Here is a 23920-nt window from a genome sequence, read left to right as displayed (position 1 = left end):
CTCTGCAAGTTTCCTGGAATTGCCTTTGAATTTATGTATATCTAGTTTTCTTTTATAACTGTATTTAATTATTTATGCAGTTATTCATTTCAGAAATTCAAAAACCCATGTTATAGCGATCATGGGAGTCATTCATGAAATCCAGCGAACGTGAATATACGCACACAGAAGCTTGTATTGCAGTGTAAATGAAACACATAAAGTATTTATACAAATCTTTAATGCTGTCAATTGCCGAGAAGAAAAAAACAAAATCATTCAATCTCTGTGAGTAATTTGACTCTGATACACTTTGAATAATCCCGGGTCAGAATTGACCCGGATTCCAGGTCAAATGCGACATCATCAACTTGCAGGTCATTATAGCTATGAACCGGAGTGTGTTCAAATGACCCAGAATCCTAGTTTCCAACGGGGTCAGTCTGATCTGCCCGTTTATATAGAGTAAAGGCCCATGTCATGTAAAAACACAACCATCCATGGGCAGATTCGATGCAATATTTTATGGTATTATTGCCCTTCAAATCTTCAAACAAAGCACGCAACAAGAAAACCTTTCTAAAACTTGTATAATATTGAGAGAGGGCGGGGATTGTGCGTCATAAAAAGGAGGCCGCGCCTGACTCCTACGGCTGTTTTATGATTCATTGTAGTACTTGTTTTCCCCCTTTTTTTTATCCCAAACAAAAAAGAACGATTTGAACATGCGAAGGTTGGCGTCAATATTACTCATTGACGTTGAAATTGTGTTCTACCAAAAGGCAAAAGGGCAGTCTGAACACTAGCCGACGACTGTCAACAAAACAAAAAACATTCTCTATTCGGTTGAACATATCAGCCGTTGGATGTAGTAGTTCTTTTTTTAGTATCTTACCAAGCCGTAATATACAATCTTAAATAAAAATCCAAATATTTATAAAAATTGTGTAATAAATAATGTTACTTGCATGTACCTAGGTACATGGGTAAAAATCTTCAAGTTTATTTGTTCATATTTTGTAAAAATCAAATCGTTTTTCTGGAAATGTTGTCCACATAATCCAATAAACTGCTTGTGTAAAGTTTACTGCGGAAGAGAAAACAATAACAATCTGGTACCCAGACTCACCGTTTGTGAAACATACGTCAATTTAACAGAGCTGCAGCCCAATCTACAGACACAGAAAAAACAACAACAATTTCGTTCTCAGATTTCGAGATGATGAAGCCGTTTTATGTCGTCAACTCTCCCTCAGCTAGCTAGTGACTCACAATAAATAGACGACTTTGACTGTTTTGTGTCTCTGCACAGTGTGTTTTGTGGCCTTTGTAAGTTATCGTGCTACATGTATATTTAAATACATTTTTTTTTTAAAGAGGTAACCGCGGACAAAATGCTGAAATCAGTCGTCACTTTTCCATTCAGTTTTTATTGTATAAAATAATGAATGATATATCATTATAGTACTGAAGTATCTTAACCAAGAGAAGACCAGACGGACATAGTTATGTAAAATATGACCATGACTGCATGAAAACTTACTTCAAAGTTCTATTAACTTTGTGAGAACATGGAGGAATACCTCCATGATGAGAAGCACTGCTGAGTGCAGTCGTTGAATGATGAGTTAGTTATTTTGAGAAAGGCTTCCCTTCGAAATGTATATGAATGATGGTGTGGATAATTTTTCACTCCAAAACAATTGTCATTGAATCTGTGAAAAGATTCATGCTAAGCGCTGATCGTAACCCTCTTCTCCTAGAACTATGACTGTACAAGGTAAGGTTCGTGGAGACGATATAGCGGAAGGAACCTCATGTAGTTGTTGGAGTAGGGTTACGATCATCGCAATAGATTCATGCATGAATCATTTCTCACACTATTTCTGAATGTTGATGTCCATCCAGGAATGGTGGCCAGAGATGGCTGGTGGTGGTACTCGCTTTCACCTCGTTAAAATGGACACAACGTTCGTTAGAGTTCCATAACCATTACCCTCCATCCTCCTGATGGTTGCCTTGCAGACTGGAGGGTTACAGATCAGTGTACATTTAAATAATCACATTTAATGCATTTTTGGCACAATTTTTACAATTAATGTTTACCACTTTCAAAGATCAGATTTGATTACAGATTGACCTTCATTGGTTAAAATGATTGAATTTAGATAATTTAAAACATCATTTAACAAAAAACTTACCTGAGACCGACCGACCTGCAATCCTAGGAAACCTCAACTGGGAATCACTCCGGGACAGAAGGACTAAATCTCGTTTAACATCCGTCTACAAAGAAACATATTGGTTTAACACCTAAACAGTATAAAGGAATAGCTCAACTCACGCACCGGTACAACCACAAGATCATCTGGTAACCAGTATAAACAAATCCGTGCCCACAAAGACTGTTACCGGTTCTCGTTATACCCCAAGACCTTGCCGGAGTGGAACCTACTTCCCCAAGACATCTGTACAGCACCTGACCTTAAGTCATTTAAGGCTGCGCTAGACTCTATAAACATCCACCAAGCCACAGAAAAAGCGCATTACAACAACTAATGGTTTGTCAAGCTGCGTTTAGACCCCTACCCGACATACGACGACAACCTCACCAGGTGTTTGTACAGAGACCCATACAGAAACAGATACTCCAACGAGCTTTGAGGTTCGTTCCGCTGTCGTCGTCTCCACGATATCTTGAAGATGATAGCAGAACGAACCTCTTAGTTCCAGGTGGTGCACTGTGTTTTTGCTGTGGTGTACTCTGCACAGTTTGAATACAAACTCACATCCCCATAGAAGTGCCTCTTACCAGTGGAAAATTGCTGTGCCCCCTTCAAAAGGTGGAGTTAATGGCCTGATGTACACAATTTCATCCACACACCTTACGCAATATATACAGTCTGTGCACAGACAAGCACATGCAGGCAGTGAGTCTGCAAGCAGGAATAACTGGTTAGCGGACTTCAACAAAAGCTCCTATCAGTATTTTACCTTGGTTTACCCTGATGATGTAAGATCTTGCAAGTGCGACATTCAAAAACATGAACTGCCATCCACGGTTCATGGACATTTTGGTCAGTCTTACTCATGACATTGTGTACATCTGAGCCCAATGTCTTGGCTCTGCTTACTGTAAGCACAGAATCGGCACTTACAGAAGCAGAGAATTCTGTGCTTACGGCAAGCGTATTTCACGGGCTAACGGCGAATTTTGGCTTCTGCGCGTGTGTACTCCACTTTATTAGGCATTCTACGCTTACAAGGCTAGCGCAGAAATTTGGCGCTTGCAAGTAAGCGGGGAGTCGTGATCGTAAGCGCAGAATTCGGCGGTAAGCAGAGCCATGAAATTGGGCCCAGGTCTTTAACTTCACCTTTTGAAGGGGGCATAACAATTTTCCACTGGTAAGGGGCACTTCTATGGGTAAAATATGAGTTTGTATTGGAACCTTGAGGTGGGCACCACTGCAAAAGCACAGGGCACTAGGACAACTGCTATGGTTGTCATGCGTTAGTTCAAGGCCTGGTGCACCACGTACTACACCCATCCATAACCATAAATTTTGGGTAACATTCAATTTAGCATACGGAATGATAAAGAAAACGGTTTGATACGCCCGTTGTAGATAACACTATAATAAGATATATAATGTATGACTTGTTTGTTCTATTTATCTACTAATATAGTTTCTTGCTCTTGGGGAAGTTCATCATGCTGAAATCCCTTGGCGTTTTACTCCTGGTTGGCGTGGCAACCTCATCAGTCCTTGCAGATGAAGGCACTCCCTACGGGTTGGAGAGCGAGGACGGCGGAGACCCTGATAATCCTTCTCTTCTGAAAGAAGACAGGGCCGACCTAATGGAAGATGAGTTCATTGATCAGAGCGACCTGTTCAACTATGACCCTGTTACCAGGACGATGAGGAACAAAAAGGAGAGGAAAGATGTGATCGATATGGTAATTTCAGTAAAGATGTTAGTTTTTACCAATTCCACTTTATGGATGAAAAATGGAGAACAAACTGAAAAAAAATTCAGCGCCGTTTCACCACTACACTAGTGGCTTCATCAGACTGGCAACTCATCACAGCTGGTTTTCTCTCTTTATAGTTAGGCGCCTTGTCAAAACGTCCAAGCCGTTCCATTCCGCGTGCATTCTGCGTGAGTCCGCGGATTTTTGTAACAAAAGAACCCGTAGCAACCGGGCATGTCCACGGCCACGACGGCTCATTTACATGTCAATAAACATGAATATTCCGGGGACTCCGCGGAGCTACCGGTCGGCCATTGTAAGGTCCAGCTTATGAGCTGACCGGTGGAACCGCGGAGGAACGTAGGTGGTCAACAATGGTTTTACCTTTGCAGATTAAAAAGCAAAGTAAGGGTGGATGTGTAACTAAAATCCATTTCCTCCAATGTGTGACTTTTAAGACTTGGTTGGGCCTACATAACCAAGACATGAATTTTAAAAATGGTTGTCTTTATTCCCGGCTTCGACTGACAAAAGTTCCAGGCTACGTGCAAACTCCGTTCCAAGTGGGTCAGAGTATCCAGGGGACAATTTTAACTGTTCGTTCTTACTTTCCAAGCGGAAAACATTAGTTTCTTATTTATTAAATCCCAAGTCACCGTCACCAATGAACAAATATACACACCTGTGCGAGTGTGTCTCCATGTCAAAACAACCAGATAGTCTGGTTTGTCCAATGTGTGAGGGGGAGGAAGCCACAGTTTCAGAGACCGGTGTTTCTATTGGCTGTTGAATTTCCATAAAGCGCGTAACGAATGTTTTCATTGGTCGATTTTGCCCTACTGCCAGAGCAGCATATTGTATTCAACATCATGGAAGAAAACGTTTAGTAGTCGCGGCGGGGGTGATTTCTTATTAATTTAGCATCGTTTTTCTTGCGGGAAATTATTGATTAATAATGTGAATGGTTTCAAGTTAAAAATCGATATTTTTGTTTCAAGCATAAATGTTGCAAATTATGCTTCGCAAATTGGATCGCAACATTTGCGATGCACTTTTTACAATTGCATAGCAAATCATTGTATCACAAATTGCGATGTGATACAGGCGAAATCGTTCCCTGATTATCACATGCACTGGATGGTGTAATTGTCTTGTCGGTGCGGCCTGTCCGCTTCCAGGAGGATGGTATTCGTGAGTAGAAAATGTATTGTTCTGGAAGAGCACGGCCGGTCCGCGTCCAAGCCACTGATATTCGTGACCTGAAAATACAACTTGATTATTCATGAACTTATTGTTATACTAACAATAGCGCCCGGCAAGGATAGCTCATTAACTTCGCCGCGCTTCAACGCACATGGCCGTTCTTCCGCGGACTGTCCGAGGTCCTTAGCAACGGCGGTATTTGCTGTCCAGTCCGCAGACTGTCAGCGGAGGAACGCCCGGGACGTTTTGACAAGGCGCCTTATCAGAGACAACTATAGAGGGAGTTGGGAGCTGGTTGTAAATGTGGTGAAGTTAGTAGGCCCCCCCCCCCCCTTCACATTTTTTCAAAATACCCCATCCAAAAGATATATTCTCAAAATTATAAGAACTTGCCTTGTGAATCAGACTGGCTTTGCAATATAGCTGTAGATTACGTACCTACTAAGGATTGGTAGTGCGAGCAAAAGAGCCCAGAACACATAGGCCTATCATGAAAGAATAGGGGTTATAATCCCTGTTCACATAGCAAACGCCCTTGTTTTGAAGTTTCCTCAGCCTTGCGAGCTACAATGATTAGAAGTTAACTTCTGAGGCATCTTTGGTTTCATTACCAGAAATACATGTACATGTACTGTAATCTAATGCAGACATGTACATGTAGGATTAGAATCCTAACTCACTGGATAAAATGATGGTGAGTGCTCTATTGACCCCGTGCACGCGCGTCACACGCAGCGACTGATACCACGCTCACCATGTTGGTGGGCAATTACGTGTATTAACGCCGTGTCGCCTAAAATGTGCACTTCACTGCATACCGCTAAAATGTGGTACATCGGCAAGGTATTTTGTCAGAATTTCAGTATTTTACTTTTGAACTGCCTAATTTTAAAAATTTATCAAGATTGTATTACGTTGTTTGATCAAGCAGCCATATCAAGGAAATTTCATAGATTATCGAGGAAGACATTCAATTCCCATAAAAAGTGAAAAGGAAAACGATTTTCTCATGTCTTTGTGCACAAAACTAGGCACAATGACACCCCAGCAATGGCGCGCAGCGCATGGCGTCGCCCAGCACTTGCGCGCCTGGATTGGTCTATAGTGTCATATGAAAGTGTTCACCATATCTCAAAATGGCTCATGAGGGTGTAGACAAAAGGACTTTCCACTTACAGCTTTCATCCCATCTCAAAGTAACAGGATTTATTCTTCTACCTTCTTCCACTTTGACTTGCAGACTTTATTGGAGGAATGTCGGATGGACCTTGTCCAATGTCGCCACAATCTGGTGAATTTCCACGAGAAGTCTTTACTCGATGCCATGTACGATAGGCACAAGGCTTATAATGTAAGCTTTACACACTTGCTTTTCAAATATGCATGATAGTGGTAGATGATGTGACCTTTGACAGGAAGGTTGGGGGAAACAATCATCATTGTTTAACTTTAGTCTGAAAGCTTGCTGATCATGAAGTTCATACTAGAATAATGTTTTTCTGTGAAATAGTTTCACTGGTTATACCCATATCTGTCAATACATGTAGTTTCTTTGAGCGTAAGTCTTAGGCAACCTCCTTTGTATTGGTCATCTCTATTCACCCCCCCCCCCCCCCAAAAAAAAAAAAAACAATTATGTGAAAAAGGCAAGGACAAGGTGTCAAAGGGCAATGTGACAAAGTGTTCCCTTTACATTCAAGTCTTGCCCCTTTGCACTGTCTGCCATGCTTGCCAATGGGCCGATCCATTAGGCTCCGCCCACGACACATGTGTGAGCAAGAACATATGAGCCTCTCCAATGCCTTTCTGCACAACTCTGCTGCACACATGTCAGACCTGATTTGTCGGACCTTCCTTACGATGTGATTGGTCAATACGCAATGGGGCGAAGCTTAATGGATCGGTCTATTTTGGGAGGCAAAATTCACGTAACAAAATATAAGTAATATATAGGCTAAGTAAGCATGTAAATGCCATGTGGCCGTAAATGCACACTACACTGTATTACACATGGTGACATTGACTCAAAAAATGGCGTTTACCATTTTTAGCGGGGGCAGGGTCACAATACAAATCACTGTGGCAAACCACCAATCCTAAGTTAAGACGAATCGTCCGTCTTTTTCCGTTTCGGCATTATTTGGCGATCCCATCCATATTTTGCAGTTTTGAGCGGGTACCGCCGTTTATACCCAATTTCGTTAACTTTATTCCTGTTCAGTTAATTATTTTCCTGTCCTGTATAGTTTTCAAGTTTTTTTCCCTTTTTTCCTGACCTCATAATACTACCAGCCCCGTTAATTTTTTTCACTTCACTTTTCTAGTTTCGTGCATTCCCCCACTCCCTGTCCCACCGTGTGCCCAAGTCCATCTCCCGTCCAATATCTAACCAGCCCCTCCGTGCCTCCCCGTCCCGCGATCCCGTGCATTGGCATTGTTCTTTGTTTGCCACTGTTTGGCCCATAACTAATGTGTTTTCTAGTTTCACATGGGTCCCGCTATAGTGGTTCTTTCCCAGTCGCAATTATACCTGTTCTAATGTTTCCCTGTTTTGCGCGGGTCCCGCTTATAGTGGTTCTTTCCCCGTTACATGGTTTGATTTTCCCCCGTTCAGTTATATATTTTCCTGTCCCATATCCCGTATCATCATAGTCTCTTTTCATTTTTTCCTCCTGGCCCCGTCCCAGATCTAACTCGTGCGTCCTTCCCGTGATCCCGTGCGTGGATTGTTGTTCTTCACTGTTTGCCCATAACTCATGGTTCTCTGTTTCGTGTATTTTTCCCTGTTCATTTTATTATTTTCCCAGCCCTTTTAATTTGTTCCCTCATTTTGTCCTGTCCCCCGCCCCTTCCCACAGATGTACCACACTGCATGCTCCTCCCCTATCTCCCTGTCCCACAACGTGCTCTGATTATCCCCACCTCTGTCTGCCGTGTCCCCATTGTGATCCCGTGCACAGTTCGCTACTGTACGCTCGTGCTGTTACTGCGTGACATCACAAAGGGCGCCTGAAGGAAACAACGCAGACCCCCTGGCAACTCAAGGGTAACTTACCATCAACCCCATTACTACACGCTCGCACTTTGACTGTGACGTCACAAACAACACATACCCCAACCCGCGGGTACCCCGAAATTGACCCCAGGACGCATCATTTTAGCAGGGTGCAGGAACCACTTGAGGTGAAAACAGTGGCGGCGCCCATGCGATTTAAGCGTCATTATATTATAGATGAGGACACATGGTGCTAGACATGTGGCATGGTTTATCCCCCTCTCCTATTGTGTCTTATTGTGTTCTTGGAATCTTGGAATTTTAGGCTGGTACTTCTGTGCAAGAGGAAAATAGTTTGTAAAAGTATGGGAACATTTTGGGAGAGGGGGTACCCTCTTCATCATGAGGATGATGTAATAAGGATGATGTAATAAGGTCAATGGTTGAAAGTGGGAAAATCTGTTACCAAACCATAGGACTCTGAAATCATCATTTCAGCCATGAGTCTAAAGAAAATTCATCAACTGGGCTTGACATCCAAATGTGAATAAATAAAATCACAATTAAAGATCTGTTTGATTTTGATAGATTTATGGTTGGAAACATAAATAATTTGTTTTTCTTTCTAATTATAGGAGGTTGGCAGCTGCCAGAAGAAGCTAGAAGCCTGCGATGCTGATCTCTCAGATTGTAAAGTAGGATGCAAACCCCAGCTTGCTTCGCAGCCGGAGGGCACTGTTGTGTCACCCTGTGGAGGGGAACAAATGTTCTTCCGTCGATTTGCCAGGAGTTTCATCAAAATGCTCATCACGGAGGTATTTCAAAATCGATGGAATTTGTTTTCACTCCGCTGATCTTTTATGCCCCGTCGGCGAAGCAAGTCGAAGGGGCGTAGGGTTTGCCTTGTCCTTCCGTCTGTGTGTGTGTTGGTGTACATGTATATGCATTCAAACCGGGGACCTATAACAAAAGAGGAAAATAGGGTTCCCCTGTTCGGCAAAGGTCCCCAGTTGGAAAACGTGTACAAAACCAATGGGAGCTGTACTGGTCATATACGTTATGTATGCTAAAATAATCTTCGTCTCCAGAGACGAAAGTTATGTTTGTGACATTGTGATACTAATTTCTCTAAACCGTCAGCACCTCGGCAAGTAATTTTTTAAGGGAAGCTTTCTACCATCATCATCTTCAAACTGTGTAAGTTTAATGTAGGCCTAAATCTTTTGGCATTGTGTTTTTGTGTCTTACAAAAAGTACCGAAACCCTCTCAGCAGCTCTATAAATGACAGCCCTGGATTCATCTTGTTTTTCACTTTAAACTCCAGACAGAGCAAGATGGCATCCCATTAGCAGCTGAGGTCAAGGTTGAACTGAACCCTTACCGCTGGAATAAACTACGACAGTTCGTCCAGCAGAAGGGTAAACTAAAGCTAGTAGATGCCCATGATCTCATGACGGACATGCTGGTCGGTGTTCATCATGACAACATTATCGAGAGCTCCTGGCTGGAGAGACTGACAGGAATGGAGTGGAATGATATTAAATTTGTAAGTCTTCAGTGGTTCAAATGCATCTTTCCTAGAACGGCAGGGGTGGTGGGTTCAAATCTCACCCTAGTAGTTTACCTGTGGTTTTTTTTGTGGGATGTTAAAGGGACACATTGCCTTGGATCGCGCGAGTTGGTCTGTGAAACGTAATGTAATTGTTAGTTATAAATTGCATATATAAAGACGTTTTAAAAGTAGAATCGGTGACCCACACAAATGTGCCTCAAAATTGCACGGTTTGCCTTTTACATTGTGAACTAACATGGCATGTCCACAAAATGGCTGAGTGATGCCACTAGTGTGACCCTGTGAGATGTGTCAGTATACTGGTGTATGACTTCTTTAAAGAAACACGTTGCCTTGGATCGGTCGAGTTGGTCTTTGAAAAGCGTTTGTAACCGTTTGTTATATATAATGTTCCACACAAGTATCACTCGAAAGTATCACTCAAAATTGCATGGTTTTCCTTTTACCCCGTTGACTAACCTGGTCGGCCATTTAATGGGAGTTTGGACTCCCATAAATGGCCGACCAGGTTAGTTGGCAAAGTAACAGGAAAACCACGCAATTTCGAGGCAAATTTGTGTGGATCATTGTATTCTACTTTTAAATCATCTTTCTAACCATATGCATTTTATAACAAACGGTTACAAACCCTTCTCAAAGACCAACTCGACCGATCCAAGGCAACGTGTTCCTTTAATGTTGCCACCGGAAGAAAGATCATGTCAGAATAAGGAGATGCCAACATAGGTCTAGATACCTCAATTGATGGATCACTGGCAAGTAAACGTGAAGGTCACAGGTTCCAATCCCTCTCTAGGCAATTTTACTTTGGTCACCCTACAATTGATTATTATTTAATGGGTCAGATTCCCTTGTGATTATTGCTTCATATAAAAACTTAGTTACCTATTTTGTTGTGTTGTCATTTAGCCTTCGAGAAAGCCTATGCTTGGGTTTAACGTCATCATGCCATTAACTATTTATTACTTAAAAGTTTATGAACACAATATTTGGTATGGTGTCTATTCACAATAGAAGTGAAAGAACCAAGCATGGGATGAGAATTAAGTCAAATGGTCATCATTTGGATACAAAATTATAATGTAACAACATAAAAATGTATGGTGTAACAACATACCGTTGCTGTTACTGTATGTTTGTCTTTTTTTTATTCCAATACTCAGTAAAGATCACCTTGCTTGACATAAAATCTGTTGGTGTAATATATCGCCACTGTTACTGTTTTTATTTCTTCTGTGCCTCAGCGCCTTTGAGCAAACTTTTGATTTAGGCGCTTTACAAATTCGTTTGATTGATTGATTGATTGATTGATAGGCCCCTATGTTTTTTTCCTTTTTTAAATACAAACTTTAGGTGTAACTTACTGTATACTGTATGTTTGTCTTTTTCTTTTTTGTTCCAGTACTCATTGATGGTCTCCCTCAGCATTATAGTAGTTGTGTTTGAGAGCAAAACACGGGCGACATGGTGGCAACAGCTTTGTGTTGTCTTCATTGTGTTATTTGTCATCAGCGTAGGTTGGAACTGGCTTTATCTTTACAAGGTAAGAACAAAACAATCCTGTCTGTACCAGTGGGTGAATTCCACTCTGGCAAATGTTTGCATGACTGTTTGGAAATGTGCACCACGCTAACATTTTGAATCTGTATCTGAAAGCTCTCAAATGTTCAACTCACATGTCAATTATTTTTTTTGAACCAATTATGACCTATACTGAAGTACGTGTATCTACATTGATAAGAACACCGGACTCAAGCCCTGGTGTATCTGATCGTTAGAGTGTGGGTTCGAGTCAAGCTGCTGTGTGCTTCATTGGTGCTGCCCTAAAATCATGACAATATGGCCATTTTCACGGCAAAAATATTAAAAATAATAATGATAGGTATTTGTAATGCGCCATATCAATCTAAGCAGATGTTCAAGGCGCGAAAAAAGGGGTTATTTGATAAGATCTATTGTGGCTGTGCACATAAGCAAAGTTAACCCTTGAAATAAACATGTCTTGCTCTTGACTTTGTGCATTGACTTTTCTCTCCTTTACTACTTGCAGAAAGAGTTATCCAAAAGGTTGGCAGAGGCGCAGAAAGTTCAAGGCATTCCCAGCAATTGCACTCCTTACAATATGTCCTGGTGGGACTCTATTAAAGAAGTGTTTCGAAAGCAAATGACATTTCAGGACGACCCATGTCACATCTACCATGAGAAGTACCTGGTGGATCCCGTTTACGAAGTGTCTCCTATGCGGGTAGGTCAAATTGTAAAGAAAGGACCACGGAACGAAAGGGTTCGAACCTCTCTAAAAACAATAGAAAGCTTCTAAATTTGCGAGATAATTATGACTTTTTTTAAAGTTGACATAAATACTAAATAAATATCGATTACAGGGCCAACCATAACCATAACCAACTTTAAACCAAATATGAAACAATGTTAACGTAGTTCTGAGCATATGCACATAACCAAGTCTGCTGCCACCTAGCATCCAAAAAGTCCCCCATAACAACAAAAAACAGTAGCCCAAATAAAGTGAGGAACTGCTGGATTACCCTAATGTATAATAATAATAATAATATTCAGTGCATTTATATGGCACCTAAATGTAAAATACCCAAAAGTACATACCCAGGCAATAAGATACGGACAATTTGCATCGGGGATGAAGAATATCCATTTTGGGTGGGACTCGAACCCACAACCTTTGCAATTCTAGACCAGTTTCGTACCAGCCAGACCACCGCAATTGCCCGGTAGCTAGAGTGAAGATACTATTAACAATTTTTCTCCACCTGCAGGCTTTGTCTCACACAGTAGCCATCATGATTCTAGAGCCCTTGCAGCACATGGGGAGAGCCATAGGAGAGTTCCACAGAGAGCTCTTGAAGGACCTCCCTTATGCGGCCTGGATACCCGCCATTCTCTTTCCTTACCTCTCTGTCGTCCTCGTCATCGTTATACTTTATTATTGTCCCAGTCGGGGTCGGAGGAGAGAAGACCCTAGACTGCACCTAGTAGACCGCATACAGATGCTGGAGGGTCGGCTGGAGGATGAGAAGGCCATCAACCAGAGATTGCAAAGAGTTCAAGCATTAGAGGTAGGGTACATAACCTTTCATTTATTAGAAGTGTCTTAAAGATATGGTCATACTTTGGTAATGACCCTGAAAAACAAATTGTAAACATTCTATCCGAAAGCTTTGTTATGAGGATGTAATGGTATTAAGCATCATGTGGAATTATATTGTCTGAAATGCCCCCGTTGGTTAGAAATCAGTACCAACATTTGAATCTGAGAGACAATCAAATGATTGAAACGTTTCCATTTCATTGACAGATGCCTCGTCTGCAAGCACAGAGGGAATATTTTGAGGAACCTGCCGCTGGCTTGAGACCTCAATCTAAAGGACGACGGAGAAACAAGTCCAACAGCGAACCTGATCTTCAGCACCGTCAACAGCAGAAGTCGGTTGCATTAGGAAGGGTTGAGAATGTGCATTATCAGGGTGATGTCTCCAACGGCTCTTCAGACGAAGCAGAAAGTCAACTACGGCATCATCGAAATCCTGTCACCCAAGAACGAGCTTCTTCGCAAAGACTCGCTAAATCGGCACCTGCCACTAAATCAGGGCGGAGGACCACTGTTGTTCAGGGAAACCCAGTTGAATCCCCCATCTCTGAAGTTGATTCCATTGATGGAACTATGGCGAAACCATCCAAGAAGCCAATCACTATTGGGAGAATGGATTCTCAACAAGCAAGAGTTGAAGCTTCAGGTCAAATAGAGGCAAGTGGATCTTCAGGTCAAACAGTGGCAAGTGGAGCTCATCATGCCAGAAATTCAGGAGATGGAGCTGGAGGTGATGTGGTGAAGGAGGAAAGAATTACTGCAGAAGGAGCTTCAGGTAAGGAAGTAGAAGCAAAAGTCTTCCATAAAGAAAAGTCGCTAAAGGCACCCTCGACACTGACCCCTTCCTCGTCAACCGACTCAGAAACTTTCTTAGCAACTCCACAAGGCTGTGATAGCCCGTCTAGTGTTTCCGTCATCGAAGGAGACTCAAGTCCAAGATCTGGAGGAAGTGTCGATGGTGATTCTCATCTCCAAGGTCTTGGGATATCTCTGAGTGGTAGTATTGACGTTATAGAGCCCCAGGAGGTCTTGGAAGGTCAGCGAGTTGGCAATGATGACGGACAAGACTCTGATGAGTTTGAGGTCCTGTCTCGTGAACAGTGCCAGACTGAGTCAATGAACTAATATGGTGCTTGTCTCTACGGCTTTGTAGTTATTGGGACATGTTCCTTCACAGGAATTTGATTGCTCAGTTTTTTTATCCTGATTTCAGGATTCTCTCAAAACCTTCTTGAGCTTTCAGATTTTCTTGAATGATGCAAAACAGTCAACAGCAGGAGAAAGAAATAATCCACATTGTGTCCAAACCTTGGTGATGCACAGAGTCTGTGAACCTCCTGAACTGTAACATCTGAGCAAATTCTAGGGTCTGGAATAAGGGTGACCCAGAGTATTTTTCGGATTTTTTTTTTTTTTACATTTATACAATTCGAAACCAAATGAAAAAAATTCAAATAAGTAATTTGTAAGCCATCAATAAAAAATCAACAAAATGTAGGTAACAAGTCGAGAACAATTTTATACATTACATATCATTTTGGCTGGTTACCTCGCCCGCCTTTCTTATAACCAAATTAATTTGTTGTGCTGACTAGTTTTAAGACATTTATCCAGAATCATTGCAGGAAATTATTTTGGGTGATGTGAACTAATGGTGCAGGAACTGGGTAATTTTTCATGGCTCTGCTTGCAAAAGAATTCTGCACTCACAGGGCCAGTTTTCTGTGTTAAGCTGTGAAAGTGAAATTGCTTAGACTATCAAAATTGCCTATCAAAATTGACTATTGAAAATTCCCCTACCAGCCTGTGAAAGAGGCTTAGCATGGATTTCTCTTGATCTGTAAGCGCTGATTTTGTCACTTTACAGTTAGCAGAGCCTTGAAATTGGGCCCTGGTGAGTTGTGGACCATTCAGAGGATTCAAAAGGTATTTTAAAGCGGATCAGAGGCGTACACTAAATTCTAATTGTGCAGGCTCTGGACCTGTTCAAAATACAGGTAAACAAGTGTTTTGTTCCAGTAAGTTAAATCATGATTTTGCATGTGAACTTTTAACAACAAATTGTTTTTGTACAGAAGCAACTAAAATATGCATCTTGTTCTACCATTGACATTGCATCGATCAAACTAATGAAAACTTGTTACATTTTTTAATGGGGTTCCTGTTCTCTGTTTGGATTGGTCATTGCATTTAGGGGTAGGACTGAGTCAGAGCAGTGCATTTTGAGAGGTGCAACATTGAGAGACCAGTATACAATTGTTGCACGCTGTGACGGGGTCCATGGCATTTTGTACACTCGAGGGGGAAAATGGAACCCGAGGCGAAGCCGAGGGTGCCATTTCCCCTCGAGGGTGTACAAAACCCATGGACCCCAGTCACAGCGAGCAACAATTGTTTTGTTATACCTTTGTATAATTGTTATTCCTCTTCTCGAAGTTCTGTTGTCATCTTCAAACATTATTACGACGGACTATTCATTGTTTCATAAGCAGACGAACAAGAAACAATTCCATCGAACCCGCGGTTGTTTCGTACACAGTGCTGGAAATCGACCAACGCTGCGAACGATCAAGGTGATGTACACCGGTGTACATCACTTTTCATGTTACCCGGCCCGTCGAGCCATGTAACATGCATTTTTGTTCTCGACCAATCAAACTTCACAGTTTGTTACTGAGGTATAACAATTGTTGTTGATCACGAGGTTGCTGTGCTTGCACGTTGTTTCAGTCCAAATGTAGCACAACTAATTTGCCGTCCTGTCTGACATCCTTTTTGCGCACTTGCACTTTTTGGACCGAAAATTACTTCTAAATCACAAGTTGTTACAACTCTCTCAATACTCAGTTCTGGGCTGATTGATTTTATATATACAGGCCTGGTATTTTACTGTTGAAACAGCACTGCCATTGCAAAATCTGAATGTCAATTGGAAACTTTTGCTGGGGCACCAAGACCAAGGGGCAACGGAGGCTATGGCCTCTCTGGCCTTTGTGTAATTCCAGGCCTGTTTTTACCGATTAAAAAAAGGAAATGTCTAAACAACGAAATATATTTTAAGTTTAATTTTATTTGAAACAGCTACCAAAGCTGAATGTGCATTAAGTGGTTTTGTTTGCAGAAGATAACATATATATAATGATAAAATTACAATAGTGTTATTAAGTTTCAATCTTTAAATATTTAATTGAAGGTGGCAATGATCGTTTTTTTGACGAGATTTTTTGTGAAAATGAATCTTGATATTCAAGCCAAGTATATTACAGATTCAAATTTTTCTGAAGAGAAACAAATTTTATTCTTCCATCCATAGTTTTAAGTTATTTATCACTGGGGAAAAAAAAGAAAACAAGCAGAGTTTGAAGTGCTTGAGCAACTAGATTTTGTACAGATTATATTTAAGGTAAAGTTTGTAGATAGAAAACTTGTAGATTGTAAGTTATCTACTCTGCTCTTTGTTTTAGGCTTGGAAGCTGTAAATTTTGTACAAAAAACTATTGCTTAAGTTATGACGCATCAGAGTCTTCAATGGTAATTCAAAATATTAAATGTACAAAATTTATAATCCAGATTTTTGTTATATTAAGTTAAATTATTGTTATTTTTTTTTATATTATTTTCTTCCTATAAAAGGTTAACCGTTAAAACAACCATACTTTTGCTCAAAGGATTGTGGGGACTTGCTACTGCTGTTCAATGTTTTTCCCTTTTCTGTAAGAATCCACTCACGAGAACACAGTTTAATGCAGGAAAAGGTTGTTGGAATCCTTAGCTCCATTATGCAAAAGTCCCCACAGCTCTGTTTATGCCATAATGTCAGGTCAGTGGGCTCAATTTCTCAAAGAAATGAAATCCATCATAAGACAAATTGTCAGTATCACCATAGTGATGTGTACACTTTTAGACTTCGATATTTTATTATTATCATTATCTTAGTTCTTTGTGAAATCGGCCCCCATGGTGTACATGTATCGCATTTTCTCTCAACAAATATGAATTCCTCATCATTTTTACTGAAGATGATCAGCAATTCATCAGAATTATGAAGTTATTGTTTAAAGGCATTGGCCACCTTTGGTGATTGTCAAAAACCAGAATTCTCACTTGGTGTATCCCAACATGCATAAAATAACAAATCATGCAAATTTTGACTCAAGAGAATATTGACAGTGTGCTTTCAAAAGGCTTTTCAAGAAGCTTTTAATTTTTGAGTGAGAAAGTGCCTCTTTCTCAAAAACTACATTACTTCAGAGGAAGCTGTTTCTCACAATGCTTATACTATCAAAAGCTCCCCATAGCTCATTAATACCAAGCTCGTTTTTATGCTAACAATGGTTTTGAGTAAAAGTGTCCATTGCCTTTAAGGGAGTGATGACCTAATTGTTTAAGATAGAATGCTACTTTTATCATTGACATTTTTTTCTAAAGTAGGTTGTCTAAGGTTGAAAAATGGGGTGTCTGACAGACACCCACACACCCCTCTAGATAACACTTAGGAAATTTAAGGTTTGCATTGGACCCTGACCATCATCAACTCTTCAAAACCCATACGAACTGAGGACAGCACTGGTATTATCCAGATTATGCTTTTCTTTGGATCGGGGCATGAGTTTAACCACAGTCCAACTTTTGATTTTCTTTTTTGATAGATTGAGAAAGGGCCTCGAGTGTTGATGAAATTACTTAAGGTTGAAAAATGGGGTGTCTGACAGACACCCAGACACCCCTCTAGATAACACTGAGGCAATTTAAGGTTTGCATTGGACCCTGACCATCCTCAACTCTTCAAAACCCATACGAGCTGAGGACAGCACTGGTATACCGATTATGCTTTTCTTTGGATCGGGGCATGAGTTTAACCACAGTCCAACTTTTGTGGATGTTCAGTTTCCACCATTTGATTTTGATAGATTGAGAAAGGGCCTCGAGTGTTGATGAAATTACTTAGGGTAGGTAGGGTTTAAGAATGCAACCAGGTTGAGTCATTCTGTGAATACTTTTTGATGGTCAAAGTCAGTGGTACAATTGGGTACTTAGGTCCAATTAGGAAACAATGAAGTGGCTGCGAGAAAACAAGAGTAAAACATTTTCCCCAAAACTTTGTCCCAACTTTGTTGTATCAGACACAAGTTACAAAACAATGCTCAGTATTTCTTTGTTTGTTTGATTAAATAATACTGAGCTTGTTACAAATAACTAAAGTAAACGGAAAAGTTATACTATTAACTATTTGTTCTGTAGCATCCAAGTATGTTTCCTAAGTTTTTACATAACATTATGCAGGAAGATGCTTTTGCATTCAGGTTTTTAGTTTGATATGAAGCGGTAGCCATCTTGTTTTTCTTCCATATCTTCCATTTGTTTCAATTTTAAATGAAGGTTGAATGTATGTCTTAACCCTACCACTGTTTTCCCATTCACTATCATCAAAATGGTTGATTGAATGATGTGCATCATAATGTATGGACAACACAGATGGTTTCTACTTTTCACAACCCATGTGGTTGAATGGTTCTAAGTGATTGTATGTCTTAACCCTCCAACTGTTTGCCCATTCACAACCATCAAAATGGTTGATTGATTGATAAGCATCATGATGTATGGACAACACAGATGGTTCTGTGGAGTGTTCCTACCATTCAAATCCATGTGGTTGAATGGTTTCGAGTGGTTGGTTAACTCACTATCAAAATGGTATTGATCCATGAGAGTATCATTAAATTGGAGATGGTCAGATGGCTACAGGGTGATACTAGTAATAGTGTCTTCTTATGTAGCGCTCATATCAGTCACTATCAAACCAGGAATACCGGGGTGAACCCCTTTTCTCTTTACCGATAAGTGCACTGGGTTCTTTTACGTGCGTTACACAACACACGGGACCAACGGCTTTGCGTCCCCTCCGAAGGGCGAAGCAATAATGGTTAAGTGTCTTGCTTAAGGACACAAGTGTCACGCTCCCGAACCCACACTCTGCTGATCATGAACACCAGAGCTTGAGTCCCGTGATCTTAACCTTTCGATCATGACAAGCCACATAAAGACTTTTGAGACTACAGCTTGTTTAGGATCTTGCTTATAGACCCTTGCATGCCTCCCATCTCCAAGGTCAGACAATGGAATGGGTGTGTGTTTTGTACATGACATTTAAACCATGGACCTATGATAAAAGAGGACAATAGGGTCCTCAGTTGGGTGAGGGTCCCCTGTTTGGTGAAGGTCACCAGTTGGTTGAAGGTTCCTGGTTGGAGAGTGTGTAGAAAACCAACGGGACCTATTGCCAAAGAGTTGGTAGGGGGGCCTACAAACAAAAGAGGTACAGTATAGGAGCTGGAGTTGCCCCAACTGCAGGACTTGGTTTATGGTACACACATAAAGGTGGTGTTGAACTTGTCACACACATCTCTCATCCAATGTTGAGAGCTCTTCCATTAACCCCAGTGAGGGCGTTTTTGAGCCTATGGCTATGCAAGGTATCTATGAACATTGAAAGTCCTTGATGCAAGCTGTGATTTCAACAAGAACTAGACAAAGTAAGAATAAGCATGCTCTCATCGTGTCAGTTTGGTTCTATTGATGTGCATGTAGAAATGGAGCACCGCTGTCGATGGACGCAGCTTTGGATCTTCTTGCTCACACCAATCAGCGACCTTCTTCAGTTCGGCCATCCCTAAGTATTTACTCATTCGGGAGAAGACTTTACCGACCTGAAAAATGTCGCTGAAGGTGGATTCAGGAAGACCAAATTCGACAAGTTCAGGGGCAATGTGCCCATGAAATTGCCGGAATTTGGCCTTCCCGGCTACGTCCAAAACATGACGCCTTGGGTGCCCCACAAGACTACAAAGTCCAACATCAATGATGTAGGCACGCCAAAAGCCTCCTTCATGATTCACCAATATGTTATCTCCCTTGATGTCATTATGAAGGAGGTTCTTGTCGTGCATGAACTTCAACCCATCGACAATATTGATTGCGAGGGTGACCCAGTCGGCGGAGAGGAGAGTCAGGCACCGTGGTCCGGTGACGGCACCCGCCAGGGTGAGACACTCTCCCGTCCCTGGGTCGCCCAGGAATTGCATGACGAGAGCATGCTCTTTACCATTCACCAGCGTGCCGTAAAGTGTTGGGAATGAGTCGTGGGTAGAGAGGGCAGCCATTGCTCTTGCCTCTAGCAAGACTGCCTCTCTATCCTCAAACCCAACGTACTTTACAGCAGCTGGTGTCTGGTTAATGTACTTAAGCTTTACTTCTCCGTAAGCTCCTCTACCTAGGATGACCTCTCCTCGCGGTGGTGTTTCCAGTTGAGCATTTGTAAGAGCTGGAATGGTACCCACCGCGGGGAGAGTTCGATGTAGGGCTCGAGATGTCGCGCTGTGTTTCTTGTTTTTGGGAGTTGGTGTTGCTGGTGGAGGAGCTTGTTGGGCAACTGGGGTTGCTGAATTTTGATTTTGGATTACAGTGTGAGGTGTTGTCGTAATTGGTGAAGCTGTTTTGGGCGCTTGTTGCAAGATTTGAGTAGCAGCATGAGATGAGTTCTGAATTGGGCTAGCTGTTTTGGGCGCTTGTTGCAACAGTGGGGTGGCAGCACGAGGTGTGTTATGAATTGGTCTAACTGTTTGGGGTGCCTGTTGCAACATTGGGGTAGCTGTTTTGGGCGCTGTTTGATACAATGGGGTAGAAGTACGAGGTGTTGTTTGTTGAGAGGGAGGTGATGGTAGAGGTTGAATACGGAGAAGTCGCGCTGCATTGGCAAGATTGGCAAGATGGTCCGGTACAACCCGGAGATGACGGTGTGCAGTTGTCGGTGTATTCCCGCACTTTTTGGCGGGGCCGTCGGTGCTGCCATTTTTCGGCAAACTGAAATGGTGTACAGTTGTCGGTGTTTTCACGCACTTTTTGGCGGAGTCTTCCGTGCTGCCATTTTTCGGCAACCTGAAATGGTAAAGGACAAATCCTTGTCATATCCGCGTGTATGAAAAAAATGTTGCAGTAAAATTGAGTGACAAGTAACAATGCATAATTCTTTTACTGGCAAGTTGTTTAAAGGATATACTTTTTGGTAGTTGTTAATACCAGCCCTTGGTGTATTGGGCTCAATAGGTCATCGAAGTTGGAAAACAAATCATACAAGAAAAAAAAAGAAAAAACACCCTAATTGCACAGAATTGTGTGCTTTCAGATGATTGAAAAATGGCTCCACAATCCTTCATGCCTGAATTTGTTCTCAGATTCAAATATTGGTGTGAAAATTTATCACTTCTTAAAAAAACTAAATTCCTTCAAAGGGGTCGTTTCTAACAATGTTTTTACAATATCAACAGCTCTCCAGTTCTCTTTTCAAACTAAGTTTGTAAATTACTTGTGGAGAGTAAGTAGTACCCAAAGTACAACCTGCCTCTCTGTGACTTCGGTTGTGATTTAAAATGTGCATACCCAGTGGGCTTGGTCAGAGGCCTCTGCTGGTTCGCCTTGGGGCATTTTGTGGCTAAACAAAGCCAGTGCTGCAAACGATATAAAACAATCAAATTGGTGATCAGAGATTTAGTTTCACCATTATTCGTACCAACATTCTAAGTTATTTGTTTATTTCAGTTACACAAAACATGGTTGATAGATCACAAAGTCATACTAAAAACGAAATCACGAAATCAAACATTCATCATTTCAAAGACAATCAAAAACAAAAAACCCAGGCTATCCAAATTATAAGAAATAACCCCCCCCCCCCTCAAAAAAAAAAAGTAGAAGAAAAAAAAGATCATATATTTTACATACAAGTTCTATTGGAAAGCTGGATTAGGTTAAGATTAAAAACTACCACAACAGACAAAAATATACAAGATACATAATCTGGGTTAAAATGCTAAAGTCATTAGCCGAATCTGAACTCAAGATGGTATGTTTATCAAAACTTACTTGACATTTAGATGCGGGTATACCACAGTCGACGCAAGTTCCATAGCACCTTGCTCCTGCTGTCTTGCCGACCAGTATTCCAACCTGGTAACATTAAGATTTCAAGTTACAATCTCAGAATACACAGGAAAGAAAAAGCTATATCTTTTAAAATCATTCATTAATTCCTCTTTTTTTTTAAACATCATATTGCTGACAATAGATGTCTCGGACAGTGTTTATTGTTGTGCTCAACCATACTTGAAATAAAAACCTTGACAAATTTGAGCACAACCCGTTGCGTGTGTCAGGATAAAAAAGTGGACAAACGTGGAACATTTTCATAAACGAAATACTTTATAATCATAAAACATTCAGCTAAAATTAAACGATATGATGTTTTTTTATTTTTACCAATCCGGTAGGTACCTTTCAAAAATGTCCCTTTTTGTAAATACATGTATGTTTTTTTTATACTAAAGTTGGCCGTCTTTTAATAGTATCAAATTAATTGTATTTTTATAATATTTTAATTCTGGCAAACTCACTGGTAACCCGCAATCAACGCATGTCTCTTCAGGACCATGTTCTCGTAACAGGGTCTCAAACTTCTCAATCAAACGCCTCTGTAATAATCACGGATAATATTTATCGTTGGTGATATCATTGGTTGGAATTCAAATTTAAAGGGAGGGATACCATTTTGTATTCCCACACTGCCACACAGTAATACTTAACTTATTTGGAGACGTATTTTACCCAACAAAATCAAGCGATTTAACAAATTAAAGTAGGCCTACACGTTTCTGATGGCAGGTCATCCAAGTTGGTAAGATAAAAGTATCGAGAGTGACTTTTCCATCAAACGTCGTAAAGAAAACTGAAGGGAAGCAAAGTATGAAAATTACAACAAACGTTTTAGGAAAGATACATATATTTTTTTCAAATGTTTAGCTGTAAAATTTTATGAAAGTTGAACCGATAAAGTAAAACATAAAGTTACCACTGAAACGACAACCTGTGTTTGGTTAGGTGCTAAAATCAGGTAGGCCTAGACCTATTGCCTACAAAAGTAGGTCTTGATGTAGCCCTGGTGGCCTTACACTTTCGTTTGATACTACAACACAAATGAAAAGTCCTATCTAGGGCTAGTTTTGATTTTTTTTTTTATCATACATATAACATGTATTACTCACTTGATTCATCTTGATATCGTGATATCTCTATCCGCTGTTTAAACGTTCTCGTCAGAACCACAAAATCGTCAATTCGCTCGGAATCGTACTCGAAAAAATTCTCAAATCGCAAGTCAAAACTTTCAAATTCTCAAATCGCAGAAAGCAACAAATGCATCCGTTCTCACGTAAACCTGTGAGGGGTGTGTTTGTTGACAAACTTTCGGAAAGTTGTGTTGTGTGTATGAGAACATGCCGCTGGGCGACAATCAAAAATGTACCGCCATAATTGTGACGTAATAATGGTTGAGAGGACGTTCGGCTGTGCAGCCTCATCATCAGAGACGCGCCTGTGCGCGCGTCGATTTCAAAGTAAACGCGCTTATGAAAGAAAGGATATTTTGGCCGATTTTAACTTCTTTTTTTTCCCCAACCACTCGATCCATTGCAGGATGAAGGCGTCAGCATGATGCCTCCCAAATGTCTCTAGTTTGTGCTTTCTATTGTTGGACTTGAGTGTCCCGCAGTATTGGTGCAGCGATCGTCTCTCATCTTGATGAAAGAAAAAAATGAATCTCTCTTCTTTTAAAACTGTTTCTAAGATGTCGTTCACTTTCGAATGTTCCACCTTTTCAATAAATTTTTTCCCTTTTTTTTTTCCTGCATTATTGTGACAAAAGCACGTGAGTCACTTTGCTAGAAAGATATATCGTCATGGGAATAATACCATGATGTCAGAAGAGGTACATAAGACCCGGATGGAAGGAGTTAGTATCTTTTCAAGTAGAGAACAATATTAATATTGACCCGTAGGTTGCGACAAATTAAAAGGAAACTTTTAACTCATCGTAACACAGACAGGGTGCGTGTGCGCCACATCACACCAAGGGCAATCCATTCGCTAAACTCAACTGGGCCTAGCCCCCCCCCCCCCCCCCATTCTTTGTAAACCCACCGTTACTTTTGAATCATAACGTTATTGGGTCAGATTGTGCTACT

The 23920-nt window shown here is 41.0% G+C and overlaps 2 protein-coding genes across 3 annotated transcripts; one reads left to right on the top strand and one right to left on the bottom strand.

Annotated features, from left to right (window-relative positions):
* Window positions 1-1169: 1169 nt before the first annotated feature.
* LOC117297974 (chloride channel CLIC-like protein 1) lies at window positions 1170-15162 on the top strand. Of its 2 annotated transcripts, XM_033781173.1 has the most exons (9): window positions 1170-1308; window positions 3667-3937; window positions 6396-6506; window positions 8786-8965; window positions 9476-9697; window positions 11127-11267; window positions 11775-11969; window positions 12517-12816; window positions 13056-15162. In XM_033781173.1, the coding sequence occupies exons 2-9, from the start codon at window positions 3692-3694 to the stop codon at window positions 13971-13973; spliced, it is 2313 nt and encodes a 770-aa protein (XP_033637064.1). In that variant the 5' UTR covers window positions 1170-1308; window positions 3667-3691; the 3' UTR covers window positions 13974-15162. The 2 variants fall into 2 exon arrangements, with proteins under 2 accessions (XP_033637064.1, XP_033637065.1); XM_033781174.1 differs by lacking the exon at window positions 6396-6506.
* A 4237-nt stretch (window positions 15163-19399) lies between these two features.
* Window positions 19400-22951, bottom strand: LOC117297745 (probable serine/threonine-protein kinase DDB_G0281745). The gene is made up of 5 exons (XM_033780893.1): window positions 22943-22951; window positions 22295-22372; window positions 21768-21851; window positions 21285-21352; window positions 19400-20783 (listed from the first exon to the last, which is right to left on the bottom strand). Exons 1-5 carry the CDS (start codon window positions 22949-22951, stop codon window positions 19400-19402), a joined length of 1623 nt encoding a protein of 540 aa, XP_033636784.1.
* Window positions 22952-23920: the final 969 nt, after the last annotated feature.

The sequence above is a fragment of the Asterias rubens genome, chromosome 12 (assembly GCF_902459465.1).
Source record: "Asterias rubens chromosome 12, eAstRub1.3, whole genome shotgun sequence".
NCBI lineage: Eukaryota > Metazoa > Echinodermata > Asteroidea > Forcipulatida > Asteriidae > Asterias > Asterias rubens.
The sequence above is the reverse complement of the archived record's forward strand: the minus strand, read 5'-3'. Positions and strand labels throughout refer to the sequence as shown.

Excerpts from the sequence above, each read along its gene's own strand:
- LOC117297974 (XM_033781173.1), top strand. The coding sequence starts at position 3,692 with ATGCTGAAATCCCTTGGCGTTTTACTCCTGGTTGGCGTGGCAACCTCA. Across the intron at positions 6,507-8,785 it reads ATAGGCACAAGGCTTATAAT|GAGGTTGGCAGCTGCCAGAA; the intron begins GTAAGCTTTACA and ends TTCTAATTATAG. Across the intron at positions 12,817-13,055 it reads AAAGAGTTCAAGCATTAGAG|ATGCCTCGTCTGCAAGCACA; the intron begins GTAGGGTACATA and ends TTTCATTGACAG.
- LOC117297745 (XM_033780893.1), bottom strand. Across the intron at positions 21,852-22,294 it reads GCGTTGATTGCGGGTTACCA|GTTGGAATACTGGTCGGCAA; the intron begins GTGAGTTTGCCA and ends TAATGTTACCAG. Across the intron at positions 21,353-21,767 it reads TACCCGCATCTAAATGTCAA|CACTGGCTTTGTTTAGCCAC; the intron begins GTAAGTTTTGAT and ends TATCGTTTGCAG.